General features: G+C 42.4%; 1 protein-coding gene across 8 annotated transcripts in view; it reads right to left on the bottom strand.

Annotated features, from left to right (window-relative positions):
* The window catches only part of PAK1 (p21 (RAC1) activated kinase 1), an 89,202-nt gene that overhangs the window by 20,492 nt on the left and 49,345 nt on the right, over positions 1–19,365 (bottom strand). For all 8 annotated transcript variants that reach the window (XM_064644855.1, XM_064644859.1, XM_064644852.1 and 5 more), the window contains 6 exons: positions 12,619–12,829; positions 7,255–7,355; positions 5,671–5,818; positions 4,521–4,558; positions 2,644–2,760; positions 2,154–2,328 (listed from right to left, as the gene is read on the bottom strand). In XM_064644855.1, coding sequence (XP_064500925.1) covers positions 2,154–2,328; positions 2,644–2,760; positions 4,521–4,558; positions 5,671–5,818; positions 7,255–7,355; positions 12,619–12,808 — 769 coding nt within the window. In that variant the 5' untranslated portion in view covers positions 12,809–12,829. The remainder of the gene's footprint in view (positions 1–2,153; positions 2,329–2,643; positions 2,761–4,520; positions 4,559–5,670; positions 5,819–7,254; positions 7,356–12,618; positions 12,830–19,365) is intronic.

Below are 19,365 nucleotides of genomic sequence, written 5' to 3' on the forward strand. Positions count from 1 at the left end.
TTAACTGATATTCATAACTCTCCTACAGCAGGCAGGAAACACACCCTTTTTAGGCTGAAGAAATCACAGCCAATAATATCTGGAGCTCAGCTGGGAGCAAGTCTCCTCTCTAACAGCACCAGGGTGGCTAATAGGATCAAAGGATGCAGAGCTGCGTCTGAGTTGGTGTTTGCAAGTCACTCAAGCTGCCAACATATGGTGCTGCTTTCACAGGGTCTCAGGCTGAGCCTTAAGAGATGTATATTGGCAAAGAAACTGCTCGTGGTCATTAAGCCAAGAAATCCAGTAGCAAGCAGAGCAAGAGCAGGCTATTTTCAGACACCACTGGAGAGTAGCCAAACCCAGAGGGTTTAGGGAAGACAGAGGCAGAAGAAGGGAACATGGAGAGGAGGGCAGGAAGAGAAATCTGGCTATATAAAACTGACTGTACAATTACAGAAGTATTGCTGTCTGCCCTGAGGACCAGTATTTCTGGACAAATGTTCATAAACTTTCCCTCAAAGCCAAACATAGGCTGCAAGTTCAGACTGTGAGATAGCCAAATGTTTCCCCAAGGCAAGGACAGGACAGACGGCTGTGGTGACCAGAGGCAGTTACCAGTTTTGCCCTGTTTAATGCTCTTAAATGTAAAAAGAGGAGATGTTTCCAACCTTCCAAAAAGCCAGGTGAGGATTCCTTAGTGTTTGCACCAATGCTGCGTTAATGCAGAGAGGTGGAGATTTAGCAGCTTCCTTTTAACCTTTGCATGTCTTTAGCGCACCTTTGGTATGTGTAAATATAGTTTTGCTTTCCAATTTTAGTAATTTTATTCAACCAAAATGTTTTCTGTCAAACCAAAACGTGAAAAGGTTGCTTGTCTGCACAAGTATAGCTCCACTGCCCTCAGTGGAAAAACAAGCTTGCAACAAGATTAAAACTTCATCATGTATTTCTGACCAGCCCACATCTAGAAGCTGACACCTCGAGCAAGCAAGGTGTCAGAAGGTACATTTGCTACCCAACAATCCTAGGAGTAGCACTTGCATTTCTCTTCATGACAGAAGCGGGTGTATTTGTATTAGAATAGCACTTTTTTCCTGTCACAGTTGCTGCTTGCCGTATCTGTTCACAAAAATGGCTTGAATCCTTAACGGTACAAATATCCTGCTAATTCAGTGAGTGAAGTTGCTGTTCTGAAACAGTAGGTGCGAGTTTTCCAACAGTGAGCAGTTCCAGTTAACATGCCATCAATTCAATTTAGGCTTTATTTAGAAGAATGAGGTACTCAGATACCATTTTAATATTTTAATTTTTTTTAACTTATACCTTCAGATTAAATTTTGCTTCATATAGCTACTAGACTTTGCTTCCTAAAATACTGACCTTTAGGGGTATACCCTCAAACCAAGGAGACCAGCCTGGCCATAGAGGTGCTAACATAGTTTATATAAACTGATAAGCAAGGCATGGACATAATTAATACAGGATTAATAGTTCAAAGACTGAGAAATGCTCTACTCTCAGTAAAAACTGGCCCAGGCTAAGGATAGCAATCAATTGCATGAAAGCTGTTTCAGCTATTGGATATGCCACAGCATAACCCTAAAACATCAAGCAGCAGAGGAGCACTTGCACTGAAGGTAGGAATTGTTAAAGACACAAGGACACAAGTGAGAGACTTGATGACATTTTTCTCAGAAGAAAACCACCAATTTGGGCACCCACACAATGTTAAGGAACTTAAAAATAACCAACTCATTTACACCATGATACTGTGGAAGGCAAACCTGGGGATGCATTAATTTTCTCTCCATCCTTTAGACACCTTGTGTCTAACATTGCAATATAATCATTCGCGCTTCAGAGCTACAGAATAACAAGATGTGGAACAATCTCAGATTTCATAGTTAAGTAGATGTTATTTATTCAGGGCTTGTTTTGCAGAGCCTGAGGATCCGCAACTCCCTGGGGACTTCAGTTAGCATCACAGGTGCTCAGCGTATATTTTTGCTCCCCTCTTACATCTGCCCCCAATTTTGTGTTGTGACTGTATGCCAATGTCTTCAGTAAAGGACCTCAAAATGGGAATGTCAAAACATTTCAGCTTATTAAGATTTTGAGAAACCAACACAGCAGGACCTGGAATTTAATTTTTTTAAAGAACAAGGACATACTTAATTTTTCCAGTATCTCTTCATCTGACATTTTTGGCTTTTTCTTTTGTTTCTCCGTGTTCCTGACCAGCATGTCGGGCGCTGTTGTGCTGTTTTCCGAGGGAGAAGTAATAGGAGAAGTGGCCACGTCTCTGGTAGGAGGAGGAAGAGGGTCTATCACAGAGCGGGTGTATATCTAATTTTGTTGAGAAAAACACAGAAGTCAAATGAAGATTTAAACACTTCTATTCATTTTGTTATTGTTCTTGTTGCTGTCAGGGATGCATTTCTATAGCTACTTTGTTAGCAACCAATGTCACTAATCAAGGACCTTTTTCCCCCCACAACTAGGCAGGTGATAATACAAAGGTACTCTGTCAGAAAGAATGGCTCCCACTGCCTCCCCCCCTGCTCCCGAGAAGGGCTCAGCACCATGCCATGCGGCATGGATGAAGAGTCACAGTCAGACTCGACTGCAGCAGCGGAGCCTGAAGGAAATATTTCTGCTCACAGATTTTGTGTGTTCAGGTCGTGGAGCTATCACGGGGGGTGGAGCTGCATCATCTTCATCATCTTCATCTTCAGACACTGAGGGCACTGCAGGGGTCTCAGAGACAGCTTTCACATTCTGCACATGGTTACACAAATAGCAAAAATAAAAACAAAATCACAAACATTGGATTAAGCACCTAACAGAGAGTGTCTGAAAAATTCAAAGCTCAAAGTTCCTGAGGCTTCATGGGGAATGGATGTGCAGTCCAGCACTGCCTGACAACTGTTCAGACAAAGCTCATCACCTGCCTGCGTAACAGCAATCCTCTTCCCAAGGACCCACCTGGGCACTCTCTCTGCCTTCCCAACACCCACACAGCAGATCTAGCAGTTCTGGAGACAACATCAGGGTTTGGAAATATCTGTCCCTATTTATATTTTCTCTTTTGTTTTTCCACTTGCTTCAAACTCTGACCAAGCAGTATGGAGATTTCAAGATCTCTAAAAGTTGGTAAGTCAAGCCAACATCACCTTGTGACTGAGAACTAAGTAATGAGAGATTTCGGAAGCAGAATCTGGCAAAATCTTTTCAAATCTCTTAAAATTACTTTCTAACAAAATTTTATAGAAAAAATAGGAACAATCCTTTTTTTTTTTAAGTTTTATAGTAGTTGGAAAATTATCTGGAATTTTTTGCAATACTGTGATTAGAAATCAAAGTCCCTTTTAAACATGAAACTGAAGTTCATGGCATTCATTACACTGTAAGCATTTCAGAATATACTTGGTGAGGTCCTCAACCCAGTAGACCAATTCTGTTTGTGCATCATCAGTTCTCTAAGAGTGGTAGGGGGAAAAGTATTAAAATAAAGTTCTCAGAAAGAGGGGGAAAGCAATACAGTATTTCACTGATCCTAAAATACTTGAAGTCACCACCATCCCAGCAAATAATTGCTGAAGTGCACTTGACATAACACAAAAGCTTAGCTTGTTAAAAACAAGAAGAAAAATACTTATGTACTGAGATTTTCCTGAATATCCACAAAATTAAAGGTTACCCAATATCTTCCAAATCCATTACACTATGCTATCTCAGTAGATTGGTGACTACTCCTTTTTTCAGGATTTACTCTAAAATCCAACTGTCTTAGATATTCAAACTCCTGAGGATTGACATACAATCACATGTAATAATGAACAACAGCAGAAACATTTTCCTTTTCTTTTTGCAGAGAGTCTCAAATGATCAGATACAAATACAGTGCCTCTGGAAGGGGGCAGAACAAGCCAATTCTATATAATGGCATGGCCATGAGAAAACAAGAGATGAGGGAACCATCTTAAACTGAAAGTCTTCCTTCTTCCATCTCACAGGCACATACAGAAACTTATCATGTCTCCTAACAAAGCAAATAGGAGTGGTACCTGCCCTGGTAAGGACTGAGTAAAGGTCAAGTGGAGAGGAGGAGAACCTTTTATTTCCTGTTCTGCTAGAGATTAGTTTGGTTAATCAGCATTAGTTTTGGTCAATCAGACCTTGCAGGTTAGTAAATAAACTTTGTTATATCACAGATGTTTATGGAGACATAAAATCTGACAGCCCAGTGGTTATCAAATTCTAGGTACAAGAACAGATCAATTTCTATCAAAACAGAGATCTTTCTATTAATTAATTCACTAATTCATGAATTCCCTAAAAAAAACTACTTCTGCCTACTTTATTTTCCATCAGTTTAAAAATAGTGAAAGGAGCACGCCTGTACAAGTATTCACTATACAAATATATATAGTTCAGATTTTAAACACTAAGCAGTCTATGAGTTTGCCTGTAGTTAACTAGTTTTTGCAAGTTTTTTAATCCCCAAACTCAAGACAGAATGTGACTGTAAGGCTTACCAATGTATTTGATGAATTGTAATCCTCTGCTGATTTATCTGAAAGAGACAGATAGTAATGCTGTTATAAATGAGTTATAAACCCAGCAGCAGGGGGGAGAGGAGAAAGGGACAAGCTCGCTTCGGAAAGGGCAGGAAAAAAGGCTGCTCCCAAACCAAGGCATTACGTCCAGATCCCCAGAAAAAGCTGATCCCTTGCAGATATAGAAATAGAGGGTAAATAAATGCAGGTCCCAAATCCCTGCTGCAGGAGAGTGGAATTGCCCAGAGTAATACCTGAATGAATACTGTTCTCCATCCACACACACAAAATATTATCAATGAGCTAAGTCACCAGCAGAGGCACTGCAACTAGCTCAAGACCTGCAAGATGTTCCATCTCAGTCACCTAAACTTCCTGGAGTAGCACAAGAGGACCACATGGGTCAACTGGTGGGCTTCTCATTTGACTATCCAGGCACATATGGGCAAGATTTATCCCTGCTTGGAGCCTTCCTAATTAATACCAGTTCTGGTGACATAGTTCTATCCCCTTAAAAGAACCAAAGTAGGGGTTAGTATCTAGAAAGCGAAGGAGTTGCAGTTGAAAGGGAAAAGGAGTGGTGGTTGCAGATGTCCTTCAGAGGGCAGGCAATCCATACAAAGAGGCACAAAACCTTGGCAGCTTTGACTTTTAGAGGAATCTAGCAAGCAGTTATCAAGCACCCAGGCAGCTGAGGCATATCTCTCAATCACGGCACAAGGGAGTAGAGACCCTCTCCCCAGGCATGTATGAAGACACATCCACACCCACCCTGCAAACTGAAACTGGTGCAAAATTTAGCTGCCTGTTAACTCCGGGGATTGTCATGACTGGGAACCCAGCACCAGCAGTCTGGGATCTGCTTTCCAGATGCTGACTGCAAGCATAGAAAAAGTATATGTTTTGGGGATTTAGCCAGTTGACTGACCTCCTCTTTTGTGGCTATGCTGGGCATCAGGATTAACAGAACAGCATTTCAAAGGAAGAAGGGCACTTGAGCAGCCAGAGAATCTCATTGACATCTTCCTTGAAAAGACAGATCTGCTTGTTGTTTAAACGAAAGAAATCCCACATGCAATGACTAATGGGGAGTTGGGCAATGCAACCATATGGGACCATCACCATGTACCTGTGAAACTCATGTACTTCTGGCTGTTGGAGATCTTCTTGGAGTTGTAAAACTCCAACACGTCCAGCACCGCTTGGGGGTTCTTCTTCTGCTCTGACTTGGTGATGTTGGAAGTCTGCAGTAAACGTGCCCATTGCTCTGGCATTCCCTGTGGGGAGATGCACCTCGTTAGCTCACAGCTGGCCTGATGTGGTTCACAGAACACATGCCCGCTGCCACAGTTCTGCCCCAGCTTTTGGGGTTACACAGAGGTGTGAGGGAAACAGAGAGAAAAAAGGACAGAAGAGGAGAGGAAAGAAAAAGAGGTGCTGAACGGATGCCCTCCTAGCCACTGCCTGTGTTACAAGTCACACATTCCTTACATGGACAGGTAAAGGCCACTCTGCTCATGGGGCTATGGGTGAGTCACAGGTCCTTTGCAGACTGAAACTCAAAAGCTGGAGAGTTCAGGAAGAGCCTCAAGAAAAAAAATAAAACAAAAACCAAATCCTTTATGCACAGGTATATACCTACTTATATATACCCAAGAAAGACTATAGAAGTAGCATACAGTGCACAGTCTCTAGCACAATGAACATGCAACAGTCATTTGGGTCTTCTTGTAGCACTAGAGTTCTTTGCTAACAGCAGTTTGTAAGCCAGAGCTGGGAAAGCAGAGGTGTTAACTTCACATCTGAAATTCAGAATTTCATTACGGGGGCATAATTTCAGCCAGAAAATAAATACACCTACAGTGCAACCAGACTTGTGCCTTTCCAGCACTAGCAAGAATAACAGTTTGTATGGACAAAGTAGCAAGGGACTGGGATCCTTTAGCAATAAAGTTATCCTCCCTGTTCAAAAGGATGACTGGATACAAGAGCCAGGTCATGCCTCACTGGCACGTGTAGGGTAACATGGGCAAGTCTAGAGGCTGCCATGCAAAACAAAGCTGTACCTGTGATTCAGGGTAGGGGAGCAAAGTCCCTGAAAAAGCAGCACATTACAGACAGCTTAAAATACCTTGCTCACAAACAACTTCCTCTGCTATGATATACTATCTCATAACCAAATAAGAGGAATAATAATATGGGGAAATATGACTCTGTCTTTATAGTATTTTGCGCGTCAATAAAAAAAACAAACAACAACTCGGCACAGAAAAGCATCTGACATTTAGCACATATATGTCCTGTCGTAAGTAGTTATAAACATCTGTGTGTCTCCCAAAGGGAAACTCTCAGAGCCCCACCTGGGGGACACAGGCTATGCTGTAGTTTTCAGTAGAGTATTTCAGCTCTAGAAGAGGAAAGGAGGGGAAGAGAGGGGAAGGGAGGAGAGATATACCATGTTTTGCTGACCACAACAGCCAAAAAAACAGGAAAGGAAAAGTTTGCTGGCAGCCAGGGCTCTGGGGGATGTGCCAAGTTTGACAGTCTCTCAGCATGAATTAGCGGGTAACCTCTGCAGATGTGTTTCAAAGGACATCAAACTAGACAATGGTAATAGCCTTTCCAGCATTATTGTATAAAAGATTAATGGGTCCTGGCTCCTCCCAGCAACAAGCTAAACCACATAGTTCTCTTTTCCTCCAGATTCACTCACTGTGAATTCTCCCGTGACTGCATCAAACCCCACATGAATTGTGTGTTCGAAGTCTGAAGGGAGGGAGATCTCCGGCCGCTCTTTCTCTTTCTTCTTATTGGCTGGAAGAGACAAAAACAACAAAAAAAAAATCCATAAATCCATCAAGAATTAAAATCTCCAATAGCTTCCAATTCACCTACACAATCACACCCCCACATACCTTTTGCTAGTCATAGGATTTCGATCTGGAGCAGACAAACAGCAAGTTTAAAAACTTTGTTTCCTCGCTTAAGAGCAGCCACAGTGAGCAAACAACAAAAATAAAAGTCCTGTAACACAGGACAAGCATAAAGAAGGAAACTGATATTTTGGGTATGTAAAGTGTCAACTAGTATGTCTAGACTCAATAGCATGAGAGCTATTTATGTAAAATATTCATTTGAACTTATACAGGTCAGAGTCAAAAGCTCTACAGGGGCAGTAACTGGATGCCAGGCAGTTTTGAACACATTGTTTTAAGCAACTTTTTTTTAAAAAATATTATGTGCTGTTAAACATACACCTGCTTCTCATATAAAGCCAGGGACAAAATTAACTACAAGTACTGCTTATAAATTGCTTTCTTCATCCTATTTCCTCACAACAGAGTTTATGAAGAAAACTAAATATAACATCTGTGCTTCTGCTACAAAATCTTATATGAGCAAAACCACTTGTATTTTCTGCTCACAAAATGAACCAAAGGTGGTTTTAATAACAAGCTTTGAAGACATGAGCAAGACAGCAGAATCCAGCAGGTGAGGAGCAGAAGTCAAAAAGAAACAGGAAAGGAAATATATCAAAGCAGATGCACCCTGCAAATTTTAAACTTAGGTCTTCAAACAGGATTATCATTATGCTTTGGATTAAGTTCATGCATATTCACAATGTATTAAGGATTCCACCTTCCTTTTAATATTTATTGTATTCAAAAAATTGAGATGAGTTTAAGGAAGAAGCACATTCTACTCAGTTTTGCAGCTACTTGCAGTTATAAAATCAGCAGAGCCAGGAGAAGGTGACTAAACCACTTATGTTTCCCAGCTGCTACCTTTTTTATCCAAAGTCAAACAGAATCTATTTCGTGGCTGACATTCCCCGGTGCATTTTTGGCAACATGAATACCAAACCCCAGTATTTCAGAAGCCTGTGAGGCTAATGCTCAATATAGCAATTCTTTAAGACACTGCTGTGGTTAGTTGCACAGAGTGGGTCAGGGCTTGCCCCTAAGGACTGAATCCCATTTCTTTCAGGGCCAGCTCTGGCACTGCTCTTTCTATCACTACAGTCACAGTTGCACAGAGTAATTCTGGAGAAAGAAAAGGATCAGATGCTCCACTTGGGACACGAAGATGGAACAGATTGTTTTTGATCCCACTTTCAAACAAAGGCGATGGGGGAAGCTGAATCACAGAAGAGCAACAGAGTTGCCAAGGGAAAAGCAGAAGAAAAAGGAGCCATGCTGGAGGAGCCATCATGGAGAAGGGAGGAGACAGAAACATCTGCTGGTTAGCAGATGGTGAGCATCTGCAGCACAGAGGCCTACATGCACTAGTGGTGGATGGAAAGCAAGAGGAAAAGAGATGCATCAGAGGTCTGCCTACAGGATCAGTCCATTCCTCCAAGCCAAAGGCTAAGGTGCCATCTCAGCCTAGAAGCCCATGGATCAGGTGAGGAAGAAAAGGGCATCTCTACCAGCAGCACTATTCAGGAGTGCTGCACGGCTGATAAACACCCACATTTGGACCATTCCAGGGTGACTGACACAGTAAATTTGAATATATTCCTAAAAAAGCTTAAGGGCATTAAGTTGTTTTACACAAGTCTTAGGTGTTTTTTTATTTCTACATTTGGACAGATCTGACAGATCTAAAAGCCTAGACATATTAAACCATTAATAAAACAGTTGCTTTTGCTATTTATGTCATAGCAGGAGGTATAAGGTAAAAAGAACTAAAGAGATAGACACTCCCAATCTTGCTAAACATTTAATCCACCTTTAAAGTGGTTGCATTATCCTTCCAATTAATTAAAAAGACTCGAAGAATCTTAATTTAAAAAAAAAAAGAAAAAAGGAATTATATATCTATTTAAGAAGACCTACCCACCACCACAAACACCTTACCACCTTCTCATTCAAAACCTCCTATGTTCAATGCTGTTACAAGACCCACCCTTAAAGTTCTCTTATGATGCTCTGGCAACTTAAGCTACACCTAGGAAGCATGATGTCTCACCATGAAGTGAGCCCATACTGAGGCACACTGAGATGAATAACTCCATTCGTAACGTGGAGTAACGTGCTCTCCATCACCACAGAAAGGGCTCCCAGTTGCTGCAAACTGTCACCTTGTGGGTAAAGCCTTGCCTCTGAGCAAAGCTGCAGCTGAGCTCAGCAAAGCTCAAGGGAGCTAAACACGCCCCATTCAAGCCAGTTTCATGCCCTCAGCCAGGCACTGATGAGCCTCCTGAGCCCAAGAAATTTCAGATGTTCACAGCTCCTGTTGAAAGCAACAAGTCACACCAGTACTGCATCTGTTTGGACAGGACCCACCCAGTATTAAACCAGTATTTTTTATATATGAGTTTTGCGGTTTAGGCTGGAACAGAGGAAGTCAGGACTATAAATTACATCCTGAATTTTGCAGGCAGAGTATAAGACTTCAAGAGCAGCCTAGCAAGGGGTATAGCTCAACAGAAGCATGCAAAGATGTATGAGGGCCTGGATTTACGCCCCATGTGTCCTTTACATGATGCTTCTGCTTATACACAGGGGTAGCACAATGGAAGAGACACTTTCCAAAGTGCCTTCAAGTAAAACTGTTCTTCTTGACCCAGCGACCTGTAAGAGATGCCTTCAAGATGTCCCTCCTTGTTGGCCTCCCCTCTGATGTGGATCCACAAGCTCTCAGTAAGCCTGTCACCTGATCCACAGCAGGACTCTACATATTTGAGCTGCACTTTTGCATAAAGCACAACCCCTTTACCATCTTTCCCACACATCCTTCATAAATTCCCTGCTCCAGTACTACTCCCTGCTCAGAGCAAAGAGCTACCACTTCTCCAAAGGGATTGGCACCATCAACTTCAGCAGCTCTCGACTACCACATAAAAGCCCATAAAAGCCAGCTTTGCTAGCAAAATTAACTGCCAAGCCTTTCAGATCTTCGCAGGCTCTTTGCAACCCCAGCAGAGGCTAAACACAACTCACTGGCTTCCCTGGATAAAGATCCAAAGGTCATGGATTTGCTTAAAACTACTTTCCTTTAACGGAACAGAAAGCAACTTCCCTTTTAGTTCAGCCAAACTAGCACATAACATCAAAAGTGTTTTTGGTACAAACCAAAGAGAGGTGTCTGAACACCGAAGAATTTCATTACATTTAAGCAGCAGGAGGCACTGGGAATATAGTTGTCATCATGAGATCAGAAGAAGTTTTCACAGGATGAAAATCAATCAATTTGGAGCGAAGGTGACAGTGTTACAGATATTTTTTTCTGACAGGAATTAGAGGACAGAAGCAACCGTTCGCGTTCAGGCAGGTGTACTGCAACAGAAGGCTCTGCTGGGCTTGGCTAAACGAAAATCTCTGATGTCTTGAAGCATCTGCCATGTTGGCCAATCTTCAGTAAACATAGGCATCATCAGATCAGTGGCAGTCTGTCAGCTGATTTCACCCAAAACATTCACTTTTGCAGCTCTCCTTTACAATCCAGTTCAAACTAGCATTTCAGGTTCTACTTCTTTCACTCTTTTATAAATTTCAGGTGATTTCTTCGTTCTCTGAAACAGTTGATCCCAGAGATTTTAAAACCCCACTCCCTTAAGTAAGCCAACACAAAAATCCTACAGCTTTTTAGGATTCTTACTCATAATAGCAAGTTCTAACCAAAATCCAGCAGACTTTTAACATTGAGTTCGTGGGTTTCTGGACTGCAGGTTCAAAATCCCACATTTGTAAAGCAATCCAGAGTTGCCCGAAGTATCAGATAATAATAATAATAATAATGAATGCCATAATATGTTGTAGCAAATGATCCTATATCTTGCTTATTAAAATTAGTGAAACTATCATTTCACTTAGTCTTTTCACTAATAAAAATTAGGAGGCAGCCTCCCTCCTGATGCTCAGGAAGCTGAAGATATCTAGGTTTGACTTTAGTTACCCAGTGCCCAGATATCATTGCAATACAGAAAAAAAGCTGATGTATTAGAAAGAAGAACTCCGAAAAATAGGTCAGATATAAAAAGAAACCAGCATATATTAGGAGATGGAGATTTTTTTCTTTTCTTACATCACTTCAAAAGATTCATGAGAGGGTTTTTAAAATATCCTGATCTTAAAAATTATAATTTCATGTACAGTTCACAGCTCCTATCTCTTTTTCCATCTGTTACAGTCCGTTTAACAGGGAAAAAATTCCTTCAGTTCACAAGAAATGTGCAAGAATTTTCAGTAACAGATTATTCTTAAAAGCAAGTAGACAATGCCTGACCCAAACATTAGAACAGGGTAAATGGCCATAAAGTAAAATACGACAGGTTTAGCAGGAGATTGTGTGTTACTCTTGCATAACTCAAATTATTTGCTGTTTAAAACAACAAAACAAGCAAAAGACCTCCCTTTGCTCCTCACCAAAGGAAATGCCAATGTCAGCTTTGTAATTGGCACAAAAATTTATCATTTTCAAGACCATTACATACAAGTCAGGCCAAGAAGTAGCAGAGCTAGTCCCAGAGTTAGTCCCAGTTTTCAGGGACACTGTTCTAATAATTTATGGGAAAACCCCTACAGGAAACAGCGGCCTCCAAGAGACCTGGAGAGGGATTTTGACAAGGGCATGGAGTGACAGGACAAGGGAGAATTGCTTCAAAGTGAAAGAGGGCATGCCTAGATTAGATATTAGAATTTCTTTACTGAGGGTGGTGAGGCACTGGCATAGGTTTCCCAGAGAAGCTGTGGCTGCCCCATCCCTGAAAGTGTTCAAGGCCACTTGGATGGGGCTTGGATCAACCTGGTCTAGCAGAAGGTGTCCCTGTCCATGGCAGGGGGGTTGAAACTAGATGATATTTAGGGTCCCTTTCAACCCATTCCATTCTAGGATTCTACGATTTTATGAAAATAAAGTGAGATGGATTAAATGTGACAGGATTAATTATTAGAAAAAAACAAATCTACAGTCAGCACCTCATATACTGCAAAACAACCAAGACAGATGTGCAGGAAACAAATACACCACATTTGTTAAAACCTAAACCATCACCAAGCATCAAGTGCTCAACTACATTCAAGCCGAGCAACATTCAGACAGAAGCTTTATTAGAAGAGATGAAGTACTGTACTTTTATCTCCTGGTAAAATAGATCGGTAAAATCGATCCTTCCTTTTCTTTTCTTCTGGGTTGGGAGGCAAAGGTTTTGAGCCATGGTTTAAAGTCCCAGGGTCTTTGCTTCCTGATCCAATCATAGTGCTGGTATTTCTCATTGGAGGAGCAGGCGGTTTGTCTTCCGTTTCAACTCCATTGTTAGACATCTTCAGTTGAGGAGGCCGTTACTGGGAATTGGAAAAAGAAAATAAAGCCTTATTTATTTATCTACTGTAAACTAGAATCACATACTGTCAAATCACAAGCAGGTATTTGCAGCCTAACCTGTAACCTCATATAGAATCATAGACTTTGTAAGGTTGGAAAAGACCTCTAAGATCATTGAGTCCAATCATTAAACCAGCACTGCCGTGTTCCCCACTAAACCATATCCCCAAGTGCCACATCCACATGCTTTTTCAACACTTCCAGGAATGGTGATATCAACACAAACTCAGTGCCAGCACAACAAATTCTACTCAAGCTCCAAATGTTTTTTTCTGTTAACAAGACTACGTTCAAGCATCTGAATTTTAGATCACTGAGAAAAGCCTGTTTCAGGATACAGCCAATCCTCAAGCAAACCATGGAGCAGAAGTGCAGGGTGGGAAGGCAGAACAGTAAATACAAGGTAGCAAAGGGCAGGGATACCTGAAAGGAGTCAACAAGTTGATGAGTTCATAAGACCTCTCAGATCCATGGCAGTTCCCCTAAAAACTCTATCAGAAGGTTTGCATCAGTCTCCAGCACAGCACGATACAGAGGGACTGAAGTTTACACTCATAGTTTTGATGCAGCTGCTCAGGCTCCTTTGCCACAAAGCTGCTGAACAGGTTCAGAGGTAGAGACGGTCAGGAAGCCGTGAGCTGTACCCATGTCACCTCAGATGTAGTGCTACGGCCCTCAGTGGTCCCAAGCCAGCCCTGGCCTTCCTGCAATAACAGCACACTTCAGGGGCAACTCAAATTGCCAGAAAGTTGACAGCATTTTGTTCTGTTGGGAGAGTCAAACAAAACTAGATCCCAAACACACACTTAAATCTGTAAGTAAATAATCCCTGCTGGGCAGATTTAAAGACGGAAGCTTGGGAACAGCAATAGATTATTCTGCAACAACTAGCTTGTTCCACCCAAATGAGATCAGCATTACTCCGGACACAGCCTGGCTGCAGCAAGATCCTTCTGGAAACTGCAATTCATCTGCACTATATTCTCATCTAGTAAGCTGGGAGTTAATTGCAGAACAAAGCAGGAACAGTTTCTGTATGTGTGGAAAAAGCAGTTCAACGGCTTTACTAATTTCACAAGCAGTAAGGGAAGATGTTTCACTCAGGGAGAATTATGGGGTGGCAGAAAGTCAGAAGTAGCTTGCTCTCCACAGGTGAGAAGTCCAGTTACAAAGCCAAGGTCACTGCTGACTTCCAGGGAGCTGCTTTTCCATAGGATGGGTTTGGAGGAAACACACTGAGTCACACACCAAACAGATCCCACAACCATAACACAATCCTATGACCACACAGCACCCAGCCAAAATCTTCAGTCAAGCTACTGATGCTCAGTGTAACTGGCAAGACATGCTGCTCTCACCACTGTGGGGAGTTAAGGAAGGCAAACACTACCCCACGGAAGTCACTCAGCAGCAATGTGTCAGACTTTGCTGAAAGCAGAGTTTCCATAACTGTTGCCTGCCAAGCCATGGCTGGTCTGCAGCTCCACCTTCTCCTCCACTTAGCTGATTCCTAGTTTCTTCACACTCCTCAACAGGAGGGCCAGCAGTGTTGTACAGCCTGTAAGGCTTTGAGCAAGCCTTCACGCACAGGGAACTTTTTTAAAGCTTTGGTCCCAGCCTTCTTTCCTTCCAATATAACTGTGTAATGGAATTTTAGATGACAGAGTAGCTTTTGGAGTGTTGATTTTAATGGTGGGACAGCTTCAGCATTTGGGAGCGGTGGTGGGAAATCAGCTGTGTATTTGTCTGGGTGTGTTCTAGCACGAGCCCTGCGCGTCCCCCACTGCTCGTGCTTCAGCCTCATGCCATTCTCCAGTATAAAACAGAGCAGAACTAAGTGACAGCTGGAGTGCCAGCCATTAAGTGGTTGGTGCAAATGAACACTCTCCCTGTCTAAGCAGTGGAAAAAAGTCTAAACTAACACCCAACTGACAAATTTGGCAGCCACTGCTGCTCACGCATCTTGTGCAACATGAAGATACTGGGCCTTGCTGACGGGCTTTGCACATCACAGTGTCAGTGCTTGTAACTGAACTGGCACAACTAAACCATTTGAAACGACATAACCAGCAGTGCCACAAAAAAGATGCATTCTTTGCATTGATCTTATTTTACTATGAGAAAGCGAATTGCTGGGAAGGTGCTAGGAATATGCTGCAAGCAGGGAAGCTGAAGGAAAATGAATGTTAGCAGCTCTGTGCCTGCCAAACAGCCCTCCCCAGGAGCAGCACCACATTTTCTGCTCTAACACTCGTTTACCCCCACGGGGGTTTGAATAAAGGTGCATCCAAAGATTCTCCCACCAGTCAGACTTCCTGGAGCAGCAGGCACAACTGGGATGGAGACTGACTCATTTCTGGGTCCCTCTCCCACTGAACAGAGAGGTGAGTAGGTGAGAATTGATGCTTGATGCTGTCTAAGGCACAAAACTAAGCAGGGGACAGAGTAAAGTTTGCTTTGTTTACTTTACAAGGTTTGTGTTGGGGAATGGATGCAACATGAGACTGAAATAGAGCAGTATGTAGCTCCAGGCTGGAGAAAAAGAAGTGAGGAATAAAAAAAATATAAAGAAGAAACCAGATTATAGGCAGAGGCTGGCCGAGTGCTGGGCAAAGGAAAAAACATAAGCAAAAAAACCAAAAAGGGACACCAAGAAAAACCTCTGGATGGCAAGCATCCTCCCTCTCAGAACTGAGTGCAAAGGGACATCTGCTCTCAGTTTCTTCAATATAAGAGCATTTTTTTCAAATCCCTCAGTCAGAAAGGATAGCACATATGTGAATTATGGGGTTACCGCAGGGCTAGAAACACTGACAGTACAAACTCTTGTTTATCTTACATTATTCCCTGAATGAGCAAGTAGCTGCTGAAAAGTTACATAGTTTAACAAACAATATTGTTTCACACCTATTTGATAACTACAACTTTTGCATAGACAAAGCCTACAGAACATGGTCTCATTTTCCCCCCATTGCTCAAACTCACAGACCTTTCTCTTCATCAAAGTCTTATGTTTGGAGTTACATGAGCTATTTAATCTGTTTGGAGATGGAGGGGTGAGAAGAATCCTTTGACCCACAAAATTAAGAGACCGGTGCCACAGAAGTTTTCCTCTGTAATAGCAGCACTATCCTAGAGGGCTCTCAAAAGCTTTGTGCCACTATATATTTAAAGGGAAATCCAAAAAACTGCTTACATGAGTCCTCCCACTGTGAGAGAGACATAGTCCATCCCCAAATGCAACATCATTAAACTTCTATTGACTTCAAAGTATGCGGCTGAAACCCTGTCCTGACAGAATTATACCCACATCTCAGAGCTCAGAGCCTGGAGCCCAGAGCCATGCCAAGTGGTGACAGAGGTGGCAGTCTCCTTCATTGTAGCCTAGCTGGCTGTGCAAATTCTCTTCTTCCAAAAATAATCTCCTGCCAATTCACATGTAAGTAGGTTTCAAACAGCCTCCCCCCATGTAGATGCTGCTCAAATTCAGAGCACCAGGCAACTGCTTCACCAGCGGGCATAATATCAGCGCTACGCCACTGAAATGAGTCACTCTGCTCGGCACAGTCCATCCCAACAGGAATGCAAAGCATCACTGGACTGAGTTATTTCCTTCTTCACACCAGCACAACTCTGCTTTGAGAAATCCATCTTATGCTTCCACAGTATGATTAAGTGAACAGCAGAAGGAAGGAAACAGCACATGAACTTTTCAGCCAGAGTCAGACAAGGGAATACATTTTAGTTGCAGACACAATTATTCTCAACTACTATACATATTAAAATACCAGCACTCAAACCAAACCCTGCAGACAGCACTAGCAAGGCAAAGCCATGATGTAGGACTATTGTTTCTGTAGACGTTTGGGAATACTGAAAGTTCAAGCTGTTTCAGCACATAGTACTTAGGGAAGGTTTTATTACATACTGCAATCTGTGACTGCTGTAAGTCAAGTTATGGTGGCCTTCAAATGCTCCCTGTCCCTCCCCATCAACTTTTGAAGCCCACTAGCTAAATCTGATTGCCCCAGACTCAACAGAGTCCAACAGCAAACCTGACAAACTCTCCTTTCACACCTACAAAACACTTCTGCAGACAGGAAAGAGCAACAGACAACCATCACAAGGGGACAAGAGACTTAGGAAATCACTCGGCATTTCAAGGCAGAGCAAGCAGAGGTACGGAACAGAAGACAGCACGCACAAGTGCTAGCAGGGGCATCCAACAGTTCAGAGTACACACACATGCAAAGATCTGTATTAGGATGATCACAGAATCATTAAGGTTGGAAAAGACCTCTAAAATCATCACGTCCAAGCGTTAACCCAGAACCACTGCGTTAACCACTAAACTATATTCTCAAGAACCACATCTACACATCTCGTGAATCATGAAGTTAATGCCTAAACTACAGGTGTAAACTGTAACACAGGCACAGTCCCCTAACATAGGCACAGCCTCCTGAGATGTTCACCTAGCAGAGTGGGACCCCAACCTATAAAAAACATTCTGGCACTACTCTGTGTAACACACACACACACACAAAATAAAAAAGAGAGAACAGAGATCCTCTGTGTATGTCATTTTTCCTTCCAGTTAACTACATCATTTCAAACCTGCTGCTCCACACTGAACTATAAGTTTCTATCAAGGTGTCTTTGCATTCCTTAGCAAGACAGACAGATGACTGATGGCTAAAACAGAAAGCAATTAAAAAGTCAGAGAAGTTGAAACCTACGCTACAGTAGATGCCATAAAGATAACTACGTCCAATGCATACTAATTGCAGGAGTCAACATGGAAACTCATAAAAGAGCCATCTATAATTCATGCAGTCTGGCAAGGCAGTACTTGTAAGTTACTGACTACAACTTACAGATGAATAAACTACATTAAACAAGAGAGGGGAGAGGAAGATGTTCAGCAACTGCTCTTCCCTCTCTGCCTACTAACAGAAGGAAATCTCACACTTTTCCAAGATGCTATTATTCTGTTGTTGGCAGGGTGAGGAAAAGGTGTCTTTCCCACAAAAAAGGCAGAAAGTCTTAACCTTTAATTGAGTAGATCCTGATCAGAACAAGCACTTTACCTCTGCACCAGTATCCCTGCATCCTTCCACCCCATGGCTAGAGATTGCTGGTGCACATACACAGTTAAAATTTCCTTCTTCCCCTTTGCACTGCCCTGGTGAGAAAGAGCACAAACCGTCCCCTGCTCTGTTCAAATACATTGCAAGCAGCAGATTCCTCCCTGTGTGTCACACTTTCATTCAAATCCCAGCAGAGAAGTAACACCAGAGTTTACCAGCTGGGTTTCGACACAGGATGAAAAGCCACTCATTTGGTTTTTATTACTTTACGTGGGACTAAGTCTCAAACACCAGTCTCACACTGAAGGAAAGGCACCCCACATGTTCCACCTGAAAAAGAGGCAAGAGTTGTCCTCTTCCTCTACCCGACAGCAGATGGGACCTGGAACACATGCTGTCACAAAAAAGGCAGCAGCATTATACACACCCCGAGGGAGGACAGACCAATCACCAAATTTAGAGGTGATTAAAAAAACCCTCAGAAACTGTAGCATGTAGCTGTTCCCCCAGCCAGGGACTGCACATCTGAGCACTGTGCCAGTGTGCCAATTAAACAAAAAAACCCCAAGGACTAGCAAAGCATCACCCCAGACCCAGCATTTACATGTGAATTAAAACAAGACAAAAACCCAAAACAACAGGTTTTCATAAAGTTCTAATAAATAGTTACAAAACAGCAGTGTTTGCTGCTGTCTGTTTAAAACTCTCCTGTTAGACCACTGCAGGTGCTACCAACACCTAAAGATGCAGAAGAAATCGCCAAATTAAATGAAATAATCACTAAACATCAGTATACATTTAGAAAATAATGTATCCACTGCTATAGCCCTATGGATGGGTGTGGGGAGGGGGAAGGGAGACATACTCTCATGGCAGATGGTCAACTACTAGTTGCAGTCTTGCTCCACTGCCAGCATTATTTCCATAGTGCTAGAAATAAAGGACGACTGACCAGTTACAACTCAACAGGAAGGCTGGAGGATTCCATGGGTTGGAATTTTAAAATCCAAAAGACTGGAGGATCCTTTTAAAAAAAACAGCCTTTCATTTAACCCCAACAGTTTGGGCTAAATGTAAGAACTGCCAGGTGGGGCTCCCTAACCCCTATTTTGCAGGAGGACATGGACATCACTGCAGCAGGCAGGAGAGCTGCAAAATCTCTCCCTGGGCAGATATACATGCTAACCCATCCTACTGCACAGATACGCTTCTAAAGAAGAACAGACTAATTATAACCACTTGATTCCTAGCAACAGAGTTCTCCTTTCATTCAAGCTAAGGAAGCTTCTTTCTGTTTTGTTTTAAATAATCAAGGCCCAGTGTTCATCCGTTTCTACAGTGTGGGCCCATGCATGTCCACTGCGACAGTAACCCACAGTGCGGAGGGTTTCAGTAGCTCAGAGGCA

This window comes from Pseudopipra pipra, chromosome 2, assembly GCF_036250125.1.
Source record: "Pseudopipra pipra isolate bDixPip1 chromosome 2, bDixPip1.hap1, whole genome shotgun sequence".
Classification (NCBI taxonomy): Eukaryota; Metazoa; Chordata; class Aves; order Passeriformes; family Pipridae; genus Pseudopipra; species Pseudopipra pipra.